Source organism: Mobula birostris, chromosome 2, assembly GCF_030028105.1.
Source record: "Mobula birostris isolate sMobBir1 chromosome 2, sMobBir1.hap1, whole genome shotgun sequence".
Taxonomy (NCBI): Eukaryota; Metazoa; Chordata; class Chondrichthyes; order Myliobatiformes; family Myliobatidae; genus Mobula; species Mobula birostris.
In genome coordinates, this window is record NC_092371.1 from 155,228,972 (window position 1) to 155,250,717 (window position 21,746).

The window sequence follows — 21,746 nt, forward strand, 5'->3', positions numbered from 1 at the left end:
GCAATAATGCCATATTATCATTAAATAACTCAGCAAGAGAGTCAACTTATCAAATTCAATTCAGATCCTGTAATTTCTACAGCTCCTGGAGTTGAGTTGATGGTGCGAAAAAAAGATTTAAATAAATTTGCATCAATATAAATCATGCCTTAATACTTACTGTTACAACATTGTTTATATTTTTATCTATGTATTTCTTCTTCTCATATTTGTCTCTGATGAAAAATTCTACAGCTCTGATGAATATTCAATTAAGGAATTTTCATTAAATTAGGAAAATCACCTCCTTTGCTACAATGCAATTAAGAGAGAAACTTCATGTCTCTAGAATCAAATTAAAAGCATGCATTACTATAATTCAGTATTTTGACTCCTATTTAAAGAAAATTCTTATTGCTAAAGCAGTTTTTTTTTTAAAATATGCAGTACAATATTTTTGAAGGTGAAAAACAAACTCAGCAAAAGAGATTTTCTAGTTAAGATCTCACATCTTAGGATCACAAGCTTTAGGATCACAAGCTTAAAAATATTTGCTGATCAAGACTTCCAACTTTGGGTTTCCAGCTATATTAAATGGGCTCTTAAGTTTTCTCAGCCAGTATGCTGATCACGATGCTCAAAGTGTATGCACTGTAATTTAGTTGTTCAATTTTATGATTGGAAATTGGTCAACTTTCGAAATGCCAGAGAGCAAACACATCTGCTTTGGATTTTTAAGATAGTGGATTCTGTTTAATTGGGACAGATCAGGACCAGTACATTTTGGCCCAATAAACCAAAGTTCCATGGAAATAGTTAAGAACCTATGAAGACAAATTACCATCTAACAGAGTAACAAATTATGTACTTCAAACAAATACAGAACAAATTAGAAGACTATCAATACTACAAAACTATATTAATTACTAATACTTTTCAAAGAGGAATCCATCCAATGTATGCTGGCTATACATGAACAAAATCAGAAAAGACAGCTAGTGCAGGTAGTGAACTGCCACCATACAATGCTTTTGATGATTGCAACCTCCAAATCATTTTCATTATAACATTCAAGATGATTGTTGATACCTTACAATTATTTGCAGTTTCTCACTTGAAGTAGTAAAATCGTTTCATTTTCACTCTGGCCACTTCTGACATCTCCAAGCTTGCATGCTTGAAACCACAGTGAGCACAACAGTTCTGGATTGTCTTACTTATTTGTTGCCAAGTATCAGTGACAAAAATCACTCCTTTTTTTAAAAAAAAAACAAACACACAACTAATGCAATTTTAAAATTGTTCATTCGAAGCACAGGGTACTATTTATTGGTCACATACAATTCCACGCAACTGACGCTACTTAGAAATTGTTTGACAAGTCTCCTGTCCCAATTAAGAGGCACAGTGTCCCAAATAAAATAAAGGAATTCTGGCTATTTGCTATCAGTTTTTGCTCTTTAAGAGTTGATCCAAATTAACAGGTACCCCAATGAGCCAGAATGCACTGTACTTAGAAAATGTATACTATCTAACTGTTGTAAATGCCAAGTAATTAAGACAAATGAATCTGCACAACTTAATAAGTTGCAATGAGCTCAATTCAGACATTATCCCTTACTTTGAAAGCATCACCTTGTCAATAGTTACACCAGAAACGTTTTTACGTAGGGCACACATCCAAAGTATTAACATTAACTCTAGCTGACCTATTGAATATACAGGTTTTCCAGTTATTCTTATTAACATAAATAGCATATTCCGGCATATTAAAGAAAATGTTAGTGAAATCATAGTGTTATCACTACTGTGACCGGTTTACAATTGGATTCATTTTATTATTTTCTAACATTTACAAACCCTATGCAAAATGATTACTTTAGATCTGGGGGAAGCAGTCAAGTCTGAAAAAGCTATTAAAGAAATACAAAGCAAGCAAACCAACCTGTGACTGGTTACATTTTAAAATACAGAAAATGTTACACAGGAAGGGAACAGAACAATCAAATGGAAACTGAAGAGACAAGACAGCGCAGGTACTGGAAATGGGAACAAACAGCAAACTGCTGGAAGAATCAGTGGGTAAGGTAGCATCTATAGAGACAAAGGGTTAATCAATGTTTCAGATTGAGACCGCACATCACGAGTGAGTGAGGTGGGCAGAGAGCTCGTATAAAGAGGTGAAGGGGAGGTCTGTGGCAGGAGCTGGTAGGTGATAGATGAAAAAAGATGGAGGGGCTACGGAGCCAGACAGGGAGGAGGGTGTGGGTGTCTGAGGATGGAAGTTGACAGGTGGTGCTAACAAATGACCAAATACTGGAATCTGATGCGGTGACAAGTGGCATCAGATAAAAGAGGAATGATGGCCAGATGGAACCAGTGCAGAGAGGCCAAAAGGCCCAATAGGTTGAGTAAATGGGTGACTGCCATATGGAACTAGGTGGGGGAGGGGAGCATGATTGATAGAATATATGTGGACAAGAGGAGAGAAAAATGAACGCAAGAGGCGCAAGCAACCCGAAATTCAAAGAGTCAACATTCATAGCAACACAAAATGCTGCAGGAACTCAGGCAGCATCAATGGTAATGAATAAACAGTCAACATCCAAGGCAGGACATGAGATAGCATCTTCTAGTTTGTGGATGGCCTCACCCTGGCAGCACAGAGGGCAGAGGACAGACAGGTCAGTGTGGCAAAGGAAAGGGCAGGTGAAAAGGCATACAACTGGGAGTTCAAGATAGTAATTGTGAACAGAACAAGTCTTTAGCTTAGTAACCACCTTGACAATGATTGATCCCACTAATGTAAAGGAGGCCACATTACAAGTATCAAATTAAATCTACAAAGTTGGAGGAGGTACACGTGCATCTCTGCCTTATCTGAAAGAGCTGCTTAGGTCCTTGGTGGTGAGGGAAGTGGTGCAAGAACAGTCTTGTTCTTTCTATGATTGTGAGAAAAGTGCTAGAAGACAGGAAGAAGTGGGTAGGGAGGAATGAGTAAATCAGAGAGTCATAGTGATCCCTGTGGAAAACTGAAAGGAGCAGGAATGTGAAGTCGCAATTAGTGGTGGAATCATACAGACCACAAGACATAGGAACGGAATTAGGCCATTCGGCCTATTGGTTCCCCTCACCATTTCATCGAGGTTGAGCTAATTCTCCTCTCAGCCCCAACCTCTGCCTTCTCCCCATATCCCTTCATGCCCTCACCAATCAAGAATCTATCAACCTCTGCCTTAAATATAAATAAAGACTTGGATTCACCATTGTCTGGCTAAAGAAATTCCACTTTATCTACGTTCTAGGAGGACACCCTCTATTCTGAGGCTGTGCCCTGTGTAATAGCACATAGGTGTTAGCTGAAATCAAAGTAGAGTCTGATGGAGTTCAGACAATAGAGGAGATGTAAGCAAGGGAAAGTTGTGTTTCAAGAGCTGAAGGTGACGTTCAAAAATGGAGATGTTTCAATATTCTAAGATTTGAACATGACTATTCACATGTAAAATAGAAACTGACCTACATGGTTAAATTGGTAGCCAACATGCTATAAGATAATGTAACTGAAAACTTCAGCAATTTCCTGTTCCAACTGTAAAATCAAATGAAAAATGGGGTGCAATTTTTTGTCCGATTCCACAAATCCTCTAAAAAAATTACTGGAAATAAAGCTGATATTCAGCTCACAGCCGAGTATGGCTCTGTTGGTCCCTATTTCTTACTCATATCCTTTCTCAATGTCAATAGGAAATGGAGCAGCACCTACCATGTTTAAACTGATTCTATTATCCATGTTGCCAATCAAAAAATAATTATTCCATGGGCCTCATTTTGGAATTCAATATTTTGAAATCTTCCAAGTAATTTTGAAAACCTACACAAACATTGACTGTATTCCTTGCCAACTTTAATACCTTCATTTAATCAAACAAATCCATGCTAGATGGCACAGCCACTAGGTCTTGGATCACATGGACAATTGTGATTCCTACATCAGGCTGCTGTTTATTGATTACAGCTCAGCATTCAGCACAATCATTGACCTGAAACTTGGCATGTCACCAATAACTCTCACAAACTTCTATAGATATACCTTGAAGAGCATTCTAACTGGTTGCATCACCGTCTGGTAGAGAGGCCACTGCACAGGATCAGAAAAAGTTGCAGAGTTGTAAATTTACCCAGCCCCATCATGGGCACTAGCCTCCCTAGCATCCAGGGCAGTTTCAAAAGGCAATGCCTCAAAAAGGTGGCATCTATCATTAAGGACCCCTATCATTCCAGGACATGCCCACACATGCCCTCTTCTCATTGCTGCCATCAAGGTGGTGGTACAGGAGCCTGAAGACACACACTCAGCATTTCAAGAACAGTTTTCTTCCCCTCCACTATCAGAATTCTGAATGGACAGTGAACCCATTAACACTACCTCACTTTTTCACATTACTTATATAATTTTCTCTTTATATACTTATTGTAATACATAATAAAAACCCATAAATTACAATGTATTACTGCTGCAAAGCAACAAATTTCACAACACATGCCACTGATTCATAGTTCCAACACCACCAGGTTCAATACTGACCTCTAGTGTTGTTGGTTTGGAACTAGTACATTATCAGAGTAACAACATGGATTGCGTCCAGGCACTCTAGATTACTGCCAGATCCCAAAGGACTTACAGATATGATTGTGCAGGCGAGGATGGGGGGGTAGATATGAAGTAGACATTAACAAGAATGTTGTATGAATACAACTGGATTAAGATGGAATATCTAGTGTAAGTAGATACTCAATTGCTTGGACAGAGGATTCCCCAAATCTTCCAGCAATTAAATCACTGAACATTAATAAAGCAGTTAGGTGATTATTATTTTATCAAGAAAACACTGGATTATATTAAAGAACACAGACCACAGTGGGGCAAGCACGACTCCTGAGGAAGAAAGGGTTGATGTAAATGAAGTGATTAAAATGTTTAAATGTAATGTAGTATACATTTGAGTAACATCTGAACCCTATAGCAGATCTTATGAGAACCTGCAAAATCATGCCAAAAGATAGCAAAAAACTAGTTTCCATCAGAAAACTAGTCACTGCAATTTAAAATATTAAAACCGTCAGAAAAAAAAATCTCAGTGTCAGACTGGGACAGGCAAGAGGGAAGAACTCATGATGGGAAGAAATTAAATAAAAGTTATAGAAAAAGACAGAACTAGATAGAAAAGGTTTAAAGGGATATGGCCCAAATGGGACTAGCTTAGACGAAGAAGTGGGCCAAAGGGTTCATTTTCATGTTGCATTACCACAAGTTAAAAGTCCTAAATTATAGCAAGATTACTTTTGATGGCATTGGACAGGAACTTGCAGAGGGTAATTGATAAAGGCTGCTTGTAGGTTAAGAAGCATCAGCTAGTGGGAGGCTTTTAGAAGTGAGACGTTCTGGAACTGCATGTTCCTATTAGAGTAAAGACCAAGACTGGTAGAATTAGGAAACTCTGATGAAGAGGAATATTTAGGCTCTAGTCAGGAAAAAGAAAGCACAAATCAGGTATAAGCAGCTGGGATCAAAGAGATCTTTTGCACTCAAGGGATATATGAGTACATATTTTTGACAATAAAGGAGAATCCCAAAAGATTAAGTACATAAAGAGCGAAAGGGTAACCAAGGACAGAATAGGTGCCAATAAAGATCAGTGCAGTTGTCCACAGGTGGTGTCATCAAAGATGGGCAAGGTTTTACATGAGTACTTTGATTTTATAGAAACACAAAAAACCTGTAGCACAATACAGGCCCTTCGGCCCACAAAGCTATGCCAAACATGTGCTTACCCTAGAACTACCTCGGCTTACCCATTGCCCTCTATTATTCTAAGCTTCATTTAGCTATCCAGGAGTCTCTTAAAAGACCATATGGTTTCCACCCCATTCCATGCACTCAGCACTCTCTGCGTCAAAAAAAACTTACTCTACATCTCCTCTGTACCTACTTCCAAGCACCTTAAAACTATGCCCTCTCGTGCTAGCCATTTCTGCCCTGGGAAAAAGCCTATGACTATCCACATGATCAATGCCTCTCATTATCTTGTACATCTCTATCAGGTCACCTCTCATCCTCCGTTGCTCCAAGGAGAAAAGGCCAAGTTCACTCAATCTATTCTCATAAGGCATGTTCCCCAATCCAGACAACTTCCTTGTAAATCTCCTCTGCACCCTTTCTATAGTTTCCACGTTTATCATGTACATCATGGAAAAAAAGTGACATTGTGGAACATATTGACATTATAAAAGCAGTTAAGACCATAAGATATAGGAGCAGAAGTAGATCATTCGGCCCATCAAGTCTGCTCTGCCATTCAATCATGGGCTGATCCAATTCAATTCTTCCAGTCATCCCCACTCCACCGCCTTCTCCCTTTCATGCCCTGGCTAATCAAGAACCTATCTGTCTCTGCCTTAAATGCACCCAATGACTTGGCCTTCACAGCCACTTGTGGCAACAAATTCCACAGATTTACTGCCCTCTGACTAAAGTAATTTCTCCACATCTCTGTTCTAAATGGACATCCTTCAATCCCGAAGTCATGCCCTCTTGTCCTAGACTCCCCTACGATGGGAAATAACTTTGCCATATCTAATCTATTCAGGCCCTTAACATTTAGAATGTTTCAATGAGATCCCCCCCCTCATTCTCCTGAACTCCAGGAAATGCAGCCCAAGAGCTGGCAGGCGTTCCTCATACGGTAACCCTAACCATCTCTGCCTTTAATGCACCCAATCACTTGGCCTCCACAGCCACTCATGGCAACAAAGCCCACAGATTTACCACCCTCTGACTAAAGTAATTTCTCTGCATCTGTTCTAAATGGACGTCCTTCGTGCCCTCGTCCTAAATTCCCATACCATAGGAAATAACTTTTCCATATCTAATCAGAATGTTTCTATGAGATCACCACATCATTCTCCTGAACTCCAGGGAATACACCCAAAGAGCTGCCAGACGTTCCTCATACGATAACCCTTTCATTCCTGGAATCATTCTCTTGAATCTTCTCTGAACCCTCTCCAATGTCAGTATACACTTTCTAAAATAAGGAGCCCAAAACTGCACACAATACTTCTAAGTATGGTCTCACAAGTGCCATATAGAGCCTCAACATTGCTCTTATATTCTATACCTCTAGGAATGAAGGCCAACATTGCATTTGCCTTCTTCACTACTGACTCAACCTGAAGGTTAACCTTTAGGGTGTCCTACACAAGGACTCCAAGGTCCCTTCGCATCTCTGCATTTTGAATTCTCTCCCCATCTAAATAATAGTCTACCCATTTATTTCTTCCACCAAAATGTATGACCATACACTTTCCAACACTGTATTTCATCTGCCACTTCCTTGCCCATTCCCCTAAACTACCTTAGTCTCTCTGCAGGCTCTCCATTTCCTCAACACTACCTGCTCCTCCATCTATTTTTGTACCATCGGCAATTTTAGCCACAAATCCATTAATCCCATAGTCCAAATCATTGACATACATCGTAAAAAATAGTGGTCCTAACACTGACCCCTGGGGAACTCCACTGGTAACCGGCAGCCAGCCAGAATAGGAACCCTTTATTCCCACTCTCTGCTTTCTGCCAGTCAGCCAATGCTCCACCCATGCTAGTAACTCCCCTGTAAGCAGCCTCCTGTGTGGCACCTTGTCAAAGGCCTTCTGAAAATCCAAGTACACCACATCCACTGCATCTCCTTTGTCTACCCAGCTTGTAATTTCCTCAAAAAATTGCAGTAGGTTAGTCAGGTAGAATTTTCCTTCCAGAAAACCATGCTGGCTTTGGCCGATCTTGTCATGTGCCTCCAGGTACTCCATAATCTCATCCCTAACAATCGATTACAATAACTTCCCAACCACTAATGTCAGGCTAACAGGTCTATAGTTTCCTTTCTACTGCCTCCCACCCTTCTTAAATAGTAGAATAACATTTGCAATTTTCCAGTCATCTGGTACAATGCCAGAATGTATCGATTCTTGAAAGATCATCGTTAGTGCCTCCGCAATCTCTCCAGCTACTTTCTTTAGAACCTGAGGGTGCATTCCATCAGGACCAGGAGACTTCTCCACCCTCAGACCATTAAGCTTCCTGAGCACCTTCTCAGTCATAATTTTTACTGCACATACTTCACTTTCCTAACACTCCTGCATGTCTGGTGTACTGCACATATCTTCCACTGAGAAGACTGAAAAAAATACGGATTCAGTTCCTCTACCATCTCTACATCTCTCATTACAATATTTCCAGCATCATTTTCTATTGATCCTCTGTCTACTCTCAACTCTTTTACGCTTTATATACTTAAGCTTTTAGCATCTTCTTCAATATTAGTCACAAGTTTCCTTTCATAATTCATCTTTTCCTTCCTAATAACCTTCCTAGTTTCCTTCTGCAAGTTTTTAAAAAAAGATTCCCAATCCTCCATCTTCCTACTAGCTTTGGCTTCCTTGTATGCCCTCCTTTTTGCTTGTACTTTGGCTCTGACTTCACTTGTCAGCCATGGTGGTTAGTTGCAAAATGGAGCAGCATCAAGTTGGATAAATCTCTGGGCCTGACCAAATATATACTAGAATATTGCAGACAGCAAGGAAAGAGATTGCTATGGCCCTGGCACATAGAAAACACAAAATAATTGATTGCTAAGTATTCACCCCCTTTAATATGACACAACAAATCATCACTAGTACAGACAATTGGTTTTAAAAGTCACATAATTAGTTAAATAGAGATCACCTATCTGCATTCAAGGTGTTTCAATTGATTGTAGTAAAAAAAAATACATGTATCTGGAAGGTCCAACTGCTGGTAAGCCAGTATCCTGGCAAAAACTACACCTTGAAGACAAAACACTCCAGGCAACTCTGTGCAAAAGTCATTGAAAAGCACAAGTCAGGAGATGGATACAAGAAAATTTTTAAGTCACGGAATATCCCTTGGAGTATAGTTAAGTCAATCATCAAATGGAAAGAATATGGCACACCTGTAAATATGACGAGAGCAGGATGTCCTCAAAAACTAAGTGACCACACAAGAAGGGGACTAGTGAGGGAGGCCACCAAGAGACCCATGACAACTCTGGAGGAGTTATAAGCTTCAGTGGCTGAGATGGAAGAGACTGTGCAAACAACTCCTGTTGCCCAGCTGCTTCACCAATCACAGCTTTATGGGAGAGTGGCAAATTGAAAGTCACTGATGGGGGAAAAAAAAAACTCACAAGAAATCTCAGCTAGTTTGTCAGAAAGCATGTGGAAGCTTCTGAAGTCAGCCGGAAGGTTCTATGGCCTGATGGAACCAAAACTGAGTTATTTTGGCCACCAGACTAAGTGCTGTGTTTGATACAAGTTGAACACTGCACATTAAAAACACACTATCCCTACCGTGAAGCTTTGTGGTGGCTACATCATGCTGTGGCGATACTTTACTGCAGCAGGTCCTCAAAGGCTTGTGAAGGTAGAGGGTAAAATGAATGCAGAAAAATACAGGGATATCCTAGAGGAAAACCTGATGCAATTCCTTTGCAGACTGCAACTTGGGAGAAGATTTGTTTTTCAGCAAGACAGTGACCCCAAACATAAAGCCAAAGTTTTATGACTTAAAAACAAAGTTAATGCCCTGGAGTAGCCAAGGCAGAGCCCAGACCTTAATCCAATTGAGAATTTGTGACTTGACTTAAAGGGCTGTTGCTCACGACCCCCATGCAATCTGACAGAGTTTGAGTGGTTTTGTAAAGAAGAATGGGGAAAAATTGCTGTGTCCAGATGTGCAAATCAGATAGAGACCTATCCACACAGATTCAAGACTAATATTGCTGCCAAAGGTGCATCTACTAAATACTGACTTGAAGGGGGTGAGTAATTATGCAATTATTTTGTGTTTCATACTTGTAATTAATTTAAAATCCCTTTGTAGAGATCTGTTCTCATTTTGATATGGAAGTCTTTTCTGTTGATCAGTGGCAAAAAAAGCCAAATTTAATCCACTGTAGTTCAATGTTGTATGACGATAAAACATGAAAACTTCCCAGGGTGGGGGGGGGGGGGGGGGGAAATGTCCCTTTACTTAAGGAGGACTGCAAACAGTGAGTATCAGTGTTGGAAAATGTACCAGAAGAGATTCTGAGAGGCAGGTTCTACCTACACTTGAAAGGGTAAGGAATGATTGGGAATAGTCAAAATGGCTTTGTGTATACAAAAGTGTCTTTCCAACTTACTTGAGGTAACCAAGAGGATTTATGAGGCAGAACAGATTACTTCTACATGGACCAAAGCAAACCTTTGACATAGGTCCCACATGGAAGGCCTCCTGTCCCATGATCCTCTCATATCCCTTTTGCCAATCAACTGTCCAGCTCTTGGCTCCATCCTTCCCCTTCCTGTCTTTTCCTATCATTTCAGATCTCCCCCTCCTCCTTTCAAATCTCTCACTAGCTCTTCTTTAAGTTAGTCCTGACGAAGGGTCTCGGCCCAAAACGTCAACTGTACCTCTTCCTAGAGATGCTGCCTGGCCTGCAGCATTCACCAGCAACTTTTATGTGTGTTCCCACATGGTAGGCTGATCCAGAAGATTAGGTCATATCAGATCTAGGAACTGGATACAGAATTAGCTGGAGGAAGAAATCAGAGGTAGCAGAGTCAGCTTTCAGATTGGAGGCCTGAAATGGCATGCCACACAGATTGGTTCCGGGCTCCAGTTTTGTCACAGATCGATGATTTAGATGAGAAATGTAGATGGCATAGTTAAGTTTGTGGATAACACTAATACTGGTGTCACATTGGGCACTAAAGGTAACAATAACACAATCTAGATCAACTGGGTAAGTGGACAAGGGAATGGCACACAGAACTTATTTTTGATAAATACAAAGTAATGTAGTTTTGGAAGTAACACCAAAGCAGGACAGCCACAGTGAATGGAAGGCCTTGGGAAGTATTGCTGAATTGAGACACCCAAGGGTTGCAAGTACACACATCTCTGAAAGTGGCTACACATACAGACAAGGTAAAGAAGGTGGAAGGTATGTTTGCCTGAATTGGACAGGGTACCAAGTACAAGAGTTACGACGCACATTCCAACCATACAAGATGTTGGTAAAATTGTACTTGATTATGTGCATTTCTGGTTGCCATCTACAGGAAGGATCCAATTAAGATAGAAAGGGTGAAAAAGATTCACAAAGCAGTTGTTGAGACTGGATGGCTTGAGTTGTGTAGAAAAACTCAATAGGCTGGGACTGTCTTCCTTGGAACAATGGGAGCCAAGGAATGACCTCAGAAAGATTTACAAGATCATAAGTGGTTTAGACAAGGTGGATGGTCACAGCCAATTGATTTCCCAAGGCAGGGTAATCTTAAACAAGGTGGTACAGGTTTTAAGATGAAAAGCAAAAGATTTAAGGGGATCTGAAGAGCAAGTTCCACCCCATACAGAGGTTGGGGGATATAGGCAACAAGTTATCAGAGAAAGTGGTAGAGACAGGTAAAATTACAACATTTAAAAAGACATTTAGGCAGCTTTACGGATGAAAAAGAAAATAAAGAGAGATGCAAGAGGCTGCAGATGCTGGAATCACAAGCAATACAAATTGGAGGAACTTAAAAGAGTCAGGTAGCATCTGGAGGGAATGGATAGTTGACATTGTGTTGAGACAACTTCTGGACTAAAAGAGAGGGGAGATAGTATATACACCCAAAGATGTCCTCTATTCTTGTGTGAAGGTCTAAAAGGGTTATCAGCCAAATGCAGGCAGGTGGGACGAGCTCAGAGAGGCACCTTGGTCAGAATAGATCAGTTAAACCAAAGGGTCAATTTCTGTGCTGTGTAGTTCTATGACTCTATGATAAAACCCTTTGAGTATGAATCAATGCTGTGTAATGTCATTTGTTTTCACTTGGCTCTTACATCCTTCATCTTTAAGAATAAAAAGTACTTCAATAAATCTACTCAAGATCTTTTAGAAATGGAGACAATAGAAGTTTCACAAATGATACACTTATTATCAGATATTTCAAGCCATTTTATCACAGTTTTTCTTTCAGTAGCAGAAGGACTCAAATTTATTCCAGGCAAAGAAAAACAAATCTTTAATTTTGAAAATGGACAAAAATAAATCTCAGTGTCAGACTGGGTCAGTGGGCTCATGGTGGGAGATTAAATAACTTAATAAGTGCAACTGCCAAGTCAATTACATTTAAACTAGTGACAAAGCTACAGAACAATAGAGAACCTACAGAATAATACAGCAGAGGAACAGACTCTTGGGCCATCCTAATAATTCAGTGCATGAAACATATAAATCTAGGTAGGGGATTAAAGGGCTCAATACAAAATATAACAGCAAAATGGTTATTTTTTAAACACATTTGTGCAGTTCCTTTGACTTATGATGATGATTATTATTATTATTCTTTTTCTTCTTCTATATTATGTATTGCATTGAACTGCTGCTGCTAAGTTAACAAATTTCACAACATATGCTGGTAATAATAAAACTGATTCTGATAGATGCATAATATTCAAAACACAAATATAACAGCTTGTGGAAAATCAGCACCATAAGAAAGTGAGTCTTTCACATATTGACCAACACACTCAAATCATTCTTTGTATATTGGGTATCAGTTCACATTACACAAAGACAAGGATACTGGTCCGTCTGAGGGCGCCGGAAGTGTTCAGGAAGGTTTGCCTCATATAGAAGTTGAGCCTTGGTGTTTCCCATATCTTGCATACACTGTGAAGTACAAGCAAACAGTCAGCAACTCTTTTAAGGAACTGCTCCAGCCAAAGTGAGCAGAATGTATGACAATATTAAATACACCCATTTCATTTTAGGTAAAATGTCATTAGTAAAAATAAAGCATAACAACAGTTTTCTACCTGTATTTGTTCTGGTGTCCATTGATCCAAGTTAACAGACTTTACTCGTGATATATGAACGCCAAGATTACGGTGGATCCCTGCACACCGGATACAAATGAAAACACCAAGATTCCAAGAAGCCCATCTTGGACCTGCAGGAAAAGTATAACAAAAATGTCAAATTAAATCTTCGTTTGATTCCACCCTCCCCCCACACAAGTGGAATTTCTATTGCTACTTTTCTTAAATTTACTTCAAATATTTCTATGGTAAAATAAGACAAAGATGCTTCAAACCTCAAAGACAGGAATCTTAATTATGAAATCAAATTGGAAAAAGGGAAGAGAAGCATGATGCAAAGCTAACAAGACTTAATAATGAACATAGCCAGTTTGATGATGACAAGAAAGCCCTTTAAAATGAAATTAGGACACATCAGCCAGTGGCCCAGGGATTACTAGCTTCAGACTGAAATCACTGTAAAATTCTTGACAGCCAATTCCATGAAATAAAACATTCAACTCAAACAAACTGTTCTGGACTTAGGATTGTATTAACTGGGGATATAAAGTTGGAGCCCGAAAACACAGAAATGGGCCCTTCATTTCCCCCATGTCAACTACACTAATTCTATTTGCCCATATATTGCTGTATCCTTCTATGCTTCCCTGTTTAAGAGCCTTTCTACATGCCTCTTAATTGCATCTGATTCCACCATCTTCACTGACAGCATGTTCCAGATATCAATTACTCTCTACAACACTTGCCCCTCAGATCCCGTTTAAAATTCCAATCTCTTACATTGAACTATTGCGCTCTGTTCTTGATAGCCCTCACATGGGGGGGAAAATAATCTGGTTTCGACCCATCTACGCCTCTCAACCTTTATGCTTCTATCAGGCACCTTTCAGTCTCCTTTACTCCAGGGGAAACAAGACCAACTTATCCAACATCTCCCCAAAACTCCAATCCAAGCAACAACCTGGTTAATCTCCTCTATGCTCTCTCCATTGCAATCAAATTCTTCCTATAGTATGGTGATCAGAACTGCAAACGAAACTGGGCTATTCTGCTATAGTACATGCGAAGTTTCAAAGTGCATTATCAATGAAAGTTTAAATTGTACAATCTTGAGATAAATTATACAACCCCTCCAAAGTTTGCTTACAGGCAATCACAAAGCAAGGAACCCAAAAGGATCCAATTTTTAAAAAAATAAGACCAACCCCTCAGTGCCCACAGAGAGAAAAAACCCCAAAATCATTAAAAAAGCAGTTTGAGTTGAGTATGTTTAAAAGGAGTAACCAACACAACTACACCCAAGAAACAAATTTGTCTGGCCAAGAGTAAATCACAGTGGGTACTTTCTAACACGAGGAAATTTTTAGTTCAGAAAAGTGACAGACTGCGTCAGAAAGTAAATAACACTTTCGTTCAAAAAAAAATATCAAAGGATGAAATCATGGAACTACAGATTTGAAAATGTAAATCATATTACCCCAGAAAAAGGTATAAACTAGAAGGTCCACGTGTTCTGCACATAGCTCAATTACAAAACAACCCAGAATCTGGAAAGTTGGATACAATTTTGTTACACTTTCAGTTTCTTCCCCTAAACCCTTATAGGAAGCCCTTCATCGACAAAAGGGGGCCTAAACTCCAGCAACTGAAAATTGATTAGATTTTTTTTCTTCAAATTTGAGGCAACAAATGTTTAGGTGGACTGTCACTGGTCTATTGAAACCAGAATGAAACTGAAAATTTCTGCACTGAAATTCTGGACAAGACCAGCTGAAATTTATATCAGTAAGATTATATTTGAGAGAAAGAATGAAGTTTAATGGGATGCTACCGAAATACCTTAGCCTGTGTAATAACAACTAGACAAAGTAATAAGGATGTTTCTACTGGAAGGGGATTAACCATCCTTACAAATCTACATCTGACTAAAGTTCAAAGACAAATCATAATTGCCCTGGTTACGGCATTATTAAGCATTGCTTAAGCAGGCTGGGTGGGTGGAGGCAACGGGAAACAGGACTGCAAGTAGTTCTTAGTGTCCCTTTAAAATTTGATTTAAAAAATGTACAGTCACCAGCATTTAACATTTGGGAACAGTGAAGGAAAAAAATCTAAAAGATGTGTAAACTTGTCGGGGATGAATGACAATCTATTGCTTCAATCACCAAGAATAAAGACCAAATGGGGTAATTTCAATGAAAATGTTGATTGAATTATCACATCAACTTTGAGATCTAATAGAAGTTTCCCCCAAATATAATACTCAACACTATTTGAATTACCAATGGTTGCATAAAAGAGCAATTTTAGCACAAAAACTAATTGCAAGCCATTAATCTTCTTAGAACATAGAACAGTATAGGCCCTTCAGCCTATCAAGTTGTGACATTTTAATATATTTCACGATCAATCTATCCCTTACCTTCCACATAGCTCACAACTCTCCATTTTTCCCCACCCATGCATCTAAGAATTGCTTAAATGCTCCTAAGTATCAGCATCAATCATCACCTGTGGGAGACCATTCCAGACACCTACCATTCTTTTGAAGCTTCCTAGACAATGCTTATATTACAAGTTTATTGACATCATGATACACTGAACAGGACATTATCTTGTTGAGTTTTTAAAAACTTTGTCACGACCTGGCATGCCATCACCTTGAACTAAAAGGTGCTCCAATACTACTCAGGAATTTGGATCCACCAATATGATACAGGATTACCACTTCAAAAATTACTGTATGCCATTGAGAGTAAATACTTGAATATATATTTTAATATACATTTTCAGAATGTTTTTATTGTTAACTACTTAATACATAATTTTAAACACCATCCCCTATATTGTTCATGGAATAATTATGTCAGATTTAATTAATTTATAAAGTATGTTATAAAATCCAATTGCAGGGAAATAATTGCAATGATTGCCAGCATAATAACCCAAGCAATGTGGGATATGGAATCAGATTTAATATCACCGATGTTGTGAAAATTTGTTAACTTTGCAGCAGCAATACAATGCCATACATGATGACCATAATTCAGTTTTTTCCCCCCTATGTGTATACACAGTATATGCATATTAAATCACTAAGTTACAATAAGTAGTGCAAAAAAACAGAAATAAATAAATAGTGAGGTAGTGTTCATGGCTTCAGTGTCCATTTAGTACTGGATGGCAGAGGGGAAGAAGTGGTTCTTGAATTGCTGAGAGCGTGCCTTCAAAGTTTCTGTACCTCCTTCCTGACAGTAACAATGAGAAGAGGGCATATCCTGGGTGGTTGGAGTCCTTCATGATGGACGCGACCTTCCTGAAGCACCATTTAGATATCACAGAAAGTAGTACCCATGATGGAGCTGATTCATTTTACAACTTTCTGCAAATACTTCGATCCTGTGAATTAGTCACCCCCCTCCACCATACCAGACGGTGATGAGCCAGTCAGAATGCTCTCCACAGTACATCCCGAGCAGTTAGTTTACATAAAAAGTGCTTTAGAATTCTATTTAATTTTGTCTGCCAGTGGTATTTTGTGCCCCTTCTTTGCCAATTATTTAAAGTAATCCTCTACACTGTTTCTGGAGGATCTTTCCCATTTTCAGGTATCTAAATCTGTCATACATTTCGTCCCCTGCCCTTTACCCAGTTCTTTATGCCTTTCATATCTACGATTCTTTGAGAATTGTTCTTAACCTTATAGAAACAAACATTGGCCCAGAATTCCATTTATTCTAATCAACTAACTGTTGGATGTAAATCTACCTACAAATATACACACAAAATTTCCAAAATGCCCTCCAAAAAAAAAAACTTCAAATACTTGTTCTTAGTTTCACTATTGTCCTTCTACTGTAGGATTATGTATCAGCTCAATAAAAGGTCCTCTGGATGCATTTTAAAAACTCTACCTCTTTCACACCAAAGTGATCCCAGTTAATGTCAGTGGCAAAACAGAAATCCCCTATTCCCATAATCCTAGATCTCAAATCTGCTTCTCTGTAGTAATAACAGTTTAAATTGAGGCATGCAGAAAAAAACCTCCATCACCCTTAATTCAATCTAACAAAATAAGACCATAAGATATAGGAGCAGAACAGAAGTAGGCCATTCAGCCCGAGTCTGCTCCATCATTCAATCATGGGCTGATCCAATTCTTCCAGTCATCCCCATTCCCCTGCCTTTTTCCCATACCCTTTGATGCCCTGGCTAATCAAGAACCTATCTATCTCTGCCTTAAGTGCACCCAATGACATGGCCTCCACAGCCACTCGTGGCAACAAATTCCATAGATTTACCACCCTCTGACTATAGTAATTTCTCCGCATCTCTGTTCTAAATGGACATCCTTCACTCCTGAAGTCGTGCCCCCTTGTCCTGGGCTCACCTACCATGGGAAATAACTTTGCCATATCTAATCTGTTCAGGCCTTCCCTTATCTCAATACTCTGAAAAGCCATCTTATATACCTTTATCCTAAACATTGGCTTATACTATTCCTAGAGCACATTGACTAAATAAGTTCAAAACAACTTAATGATCAAATAAAGTTGAACTGGGCACCACAATAGCATAGTGCAATCACAGCTCAGGACATTCCAGAGTTCAAAGTTCAATTCACTGCCTGCAGAGTTTGCATGGTCTCCCGTGAGTGCATGGGTTTCCTCCGGGTGCTCCAATATCTTCCCACAGTCCAAAGATATTAGTAGGTTAATTGGTCATTATAAATTTTCCTGTGTTTGGCTAGTGATAAATAGATGGGCTGTGCGGCTCATTGGGCTGGAAGGGTGTGTTCTGCGCTGTATCTCTAAATAAGTAAAAAGGTTTCCTCTCAGTTTACTGTCATCAGCTGTAAAGATTTTCTATTCTGCACCCCTCCTTGCACTTCTGTCTTTATTTCTACTGTTATCAGTTGCAGATCTGGAACTATGCAAGACATTAGTTTTTGGAACACACGCTTGTATATATCATCTCTTTGTAAGTGAAATTACTCATCTACACTGAACTTTGGTCATCTTATACAAGATAATCTGAAGTCTGAAACTTAAAATTCTTCTGCTTCTTGGGAAAACAATCAATATTTTCAGTACAGCAGGGTGACAAGGAGTCAGTACTCAATATTCTAGGTTATACACTGCTCCAATAGGCTAGGAGAAGGAGCATTGTTTTGGTCTAGGAAGGAATTCAAGAGGTCAGTTATTGTGCAAAAGCCATAGCTGTATTGAATTTTCATTCTGTGCACCACCACCAAGTATTTCATTTTACACGTTCATAATGTATTTAACTCTGGCTCTACCCTATGGTACAGTAATACAAAAATTTTGAAGTTTGTTAACCAGGAAAAACCTTGGATTTCTTTTGTTGTATGTGAAATGAACATTTGAGATTGCAATTTTCCTACACTAAACAATATTGAATGGCTGTTGTTTAGGATAATATACTGTGCAAGAAAAGCTGAAGGAAGTTCTTGCAGTCATTTTCAAAATTTACAGACAGTATCACAGCAATTGAATTTATTAACAGCCAGATCTAATTGAAGTTACAAGAAATATATTAATGCAAAGCATCATAACCTGGCTAAATATTATTTTATTAATAAAATAGACTAAGAATCAGAAATTGACACTTATCCTTGTAAGCAGAACAAGTGCTACACCTGCCCTTACGCTTCCTCTCTCACCACCATTTAGGGCCCTAGGCAGTCCTTCCAGGTGAGGCGATACTTCACCTGTGAGTCTGCTGCAGTGATATACTGTGTCCGGTGCTCCCGGTGTGGCCTTCCATATATTGGTGAGACCCGATGCAGACTGGGAGACCACTTCGCTGAACACCTACGCACTGTCCGCTAGAGGAAGCAGGATCTCCCAGTGGCCACAAATTTTAATTCCATGTCCCATTCCCATTCCAATATGGCCTCCTCTACTGTCGAGATAAAGCCACACTCAAGTCGGAGGAACAACACTTTATATTCCGTCTGGGTAGCCTCCAACCTGATGGCATGAACACTGACTTCTCTAACTTCCGTTAATGCCCCTCCTCCCCTTCTTACTCCATCCCTAATTTTTATTTTATTAAATTTTTTTTCTTCTCTCTTTCCCTCTCACAATAATTCCTTGCCTGTTCTCCATCTTCCTCTGGTGCTCCCCTCCCCTTTCTTTCTTCCTAGGCCTTCCGTCCCATGATACTCCCCCTTCTCCAGCCTTGTATCCCTTTTGCTAATCAACTTCCCAGCTCTTAGCTTCATTCCTCCCCCTCCTGTCTTCTCCTATCATTTCAGGTCTTCCCCTCCCACTTTCAAATCTCTTACTATCTCTTTTTTCCGTTAGTCCTGACGAAGGGTCTCGACCCGAAACATCAACTGTACTTCTTCCTATAGATGCTGCCCAGCCTGCTGCATTCCACCAGCATTTTGTGTGTGTTAATTGACAGATGAAATCAGTTATGTGATTGCATGGTGGTCACAGTTTGATACATGCTAAATCCCAATAAAACTTCAATTATATCCTCGTGTTCCTCCTGTATCTCATTCTGCAGTCAGAACCAGAAAAGGGCATGTACTTTTCCCCAAGGACTCAGCTTCCTCACCATTCACAGATTGGGAACACGCAGGGGAAAATACCAGTATACTACCTCTTTCAAGAGAGGATCTCTTCATATATGGAACACAATTTCCAATCACAGCAAATTCTTTGAATAGAATGCCAGGACCTCAATCCAGATTTAACAATCTGCCTTCCAAATTATCTATTAATTCTTATGTAAATAATGAATTTCTTCCAGATAGTAGGATACATGTCTTTGAAGATGCATTATTAGGGCAGGATTGCGAGGGCTGCTACAGGATCATTGGGGTCTTTCTTTCATCCACCCAAGATACTTATTAGGGGCGCTATGTACGCAGCGCCCTTAGCATTGTCAATGATCCCTCACATCTGGCCAACAATCTCTGACCCTCTACCATCAGGTAGAAGGTATTGTAGCATTAAAACAAGAACTATTAGGATGGGAAACAACTTCTTGCCCCAGGCCATAAGACTACTGAACTCCCTGCCACCACAAAGGTCTCATCACATATCAAGTACAGGTAACATTATGCTGTTTACTTGTTAAAACATGTGTCTTGAATGCACCATATTTTGTGAGTGCGTGACTGCAATGTATGCATTGTGCAACTTAATCCGGAGGAATGCTGTTTTATTTGGCTGTATATGTTAAATAAATTGAACTCGGGGGGGGGGGGTGGAGGTAATTCATCTTGTTTCTCTGAAATTGTTATATGTCGTTTCATCCTCATTCAGGTAAACACAGATGGGACTTTGAGTCAGTCTTTAACAGGTCTCTACTGTCAAAAATTGGTATTGCATCCAACTATCACAAAAGAATAGTTTGGGGAAGTGCAGGAGGTCAGGATGTTTGGGGTGCTTCAGCACAAATTCATTCCCCACATCTGGGAAAGGAGAAATCAGAGACTAATTGTAACCATCTTCAAGAACAAAGACAAATCCAACAAGTCTCCAGTTAAAGTTATTACATGAGTCTCTTCAACTGCTTCATCTCAGTGACAGAATATCTACTACCCATATCGCAGTGTGAATTCTCCCTATCCACATGCAATCGTAGCAACACATTTTTATTTATTTTGAGAAACAGTGTGGAACAGGCCCTCCTGGCCCACTGAGTCGCTCCACCCAGCAACCATACACACACCATAGCTGTCACAGACTTTATAAAAAGACTCAGTCAAATGTTTCCCCACAAAGTCATTCAGTCTTCCCCAACCAGTAGCCTTGGATGAACCATGAGGGCCAGATCAGAGGCATTCAAGTCTGATGACCAAGGAAGTTACAAGAGGTCCCGGCACAATCTCCAGAAAGCCATATCACAGGCAAAGTGGCAATTCCAATTAAACTTGAATTAATGAAGGATGATTGACAGCTGTAGCAGCACTTGAATGCTATCACTTCTCATAAAGTGAAATCAAGCAATGAAAATAGGGCTTCACTTCCAGATGATCTCAAAGCCTTCTATGCTCGCTTTAATGTCAAAACATGGAAGAACTATCAGCAAGTCCTTGTGTGCTTAGCCTCCTGCTCTACTCACTTCATACTTACAACTATGAGGCTAAGCACAGCTCCAGTGCCATCTATATACTACTAAAACTCTCATGCTCTGTCGGTGACCTCCAATTAGCGCAAACGGTGCATTACAGCAGCACTTTTTTTGGCTAAATCGAATTAAAATGCGCTAACTTACAGAATGCAGGCAAAGTTCAGGGTTATATATTCGTATAAAGTTGCTCATTCGCCAAATATCAACAAGCTGCCTTTCACCCGAGACCCGATCGGCCATCATGGAAATCGAGACGCCACAGCCCGACGCATGTGCACGGCCAACCTCAGCAGCATCTCACAATGCTCACAGAGCCAGCTCCACCTTCCATGGAGACCACGACGCCACACCACGACGCATGCTCACGGCCAGCCTCAGCAGCGTCTCAGGATGCTCACAGAGCCAGCTCCACCTTCCATGAAGACTGCAACGCCACACCATGACGCATGCGCACAGCCAGCCTCAGCAGCTTGGAGGATTTAGTGTTACTGCTTCCTATCGTCTTTCAAGCATTAGGGTAAAAATATATGGACAGCCTAATTACGCCACGTGGAAAGAGAAGGGGGATATTATGGTCAAAAGATGACGCCAAACGTCGTCGGGAAGCGGCAAGGAGAGGGAGAGAACAACAATCGAATGAGGCCAGAGCCGCACGACTCCAGGATCAAAGAGTCAGGACAAAAAAGATGAGAGAAGACGAGACAGAGGAGGACAGACATGCACA

General features: G+C 39.9%; 1 protein-coding gene across 4 annotated transcripts in view; it reads right to left on the bottom strand.

Moving 5' to 3' along the window:
* Positions 1 to 21,746, bottom strand: part of smap1 (small ArfGAP 1) — a 133,527-nt gene that overhangs the window by 95,301 nt on the left and 16,480 nt on the right. For all 4 annotated transcript variants that reach the window (XM_072250417.1, XM_072250412.1, XM_072250414.1 and 1 more), the window contains exons 2-4: positions 12,908 to 13,041; positions 12,676 to 12,761; positions 161 to 236 (exon numbers count right to left, since the gene is read on the bottom strand). In XM_072250417.1, coding sequence (XP_072106518.1) covers positions 161 to 236; positions 12,676 to 12,761; positions 12,908 to 13,041 — 296 coding nt within the window. The remainder of the gene's footprint in view (positions 1 to 160; positions 237 to 12,675; positions 12,762 to 12,907; positions 13,042 to 21,746) is intronic.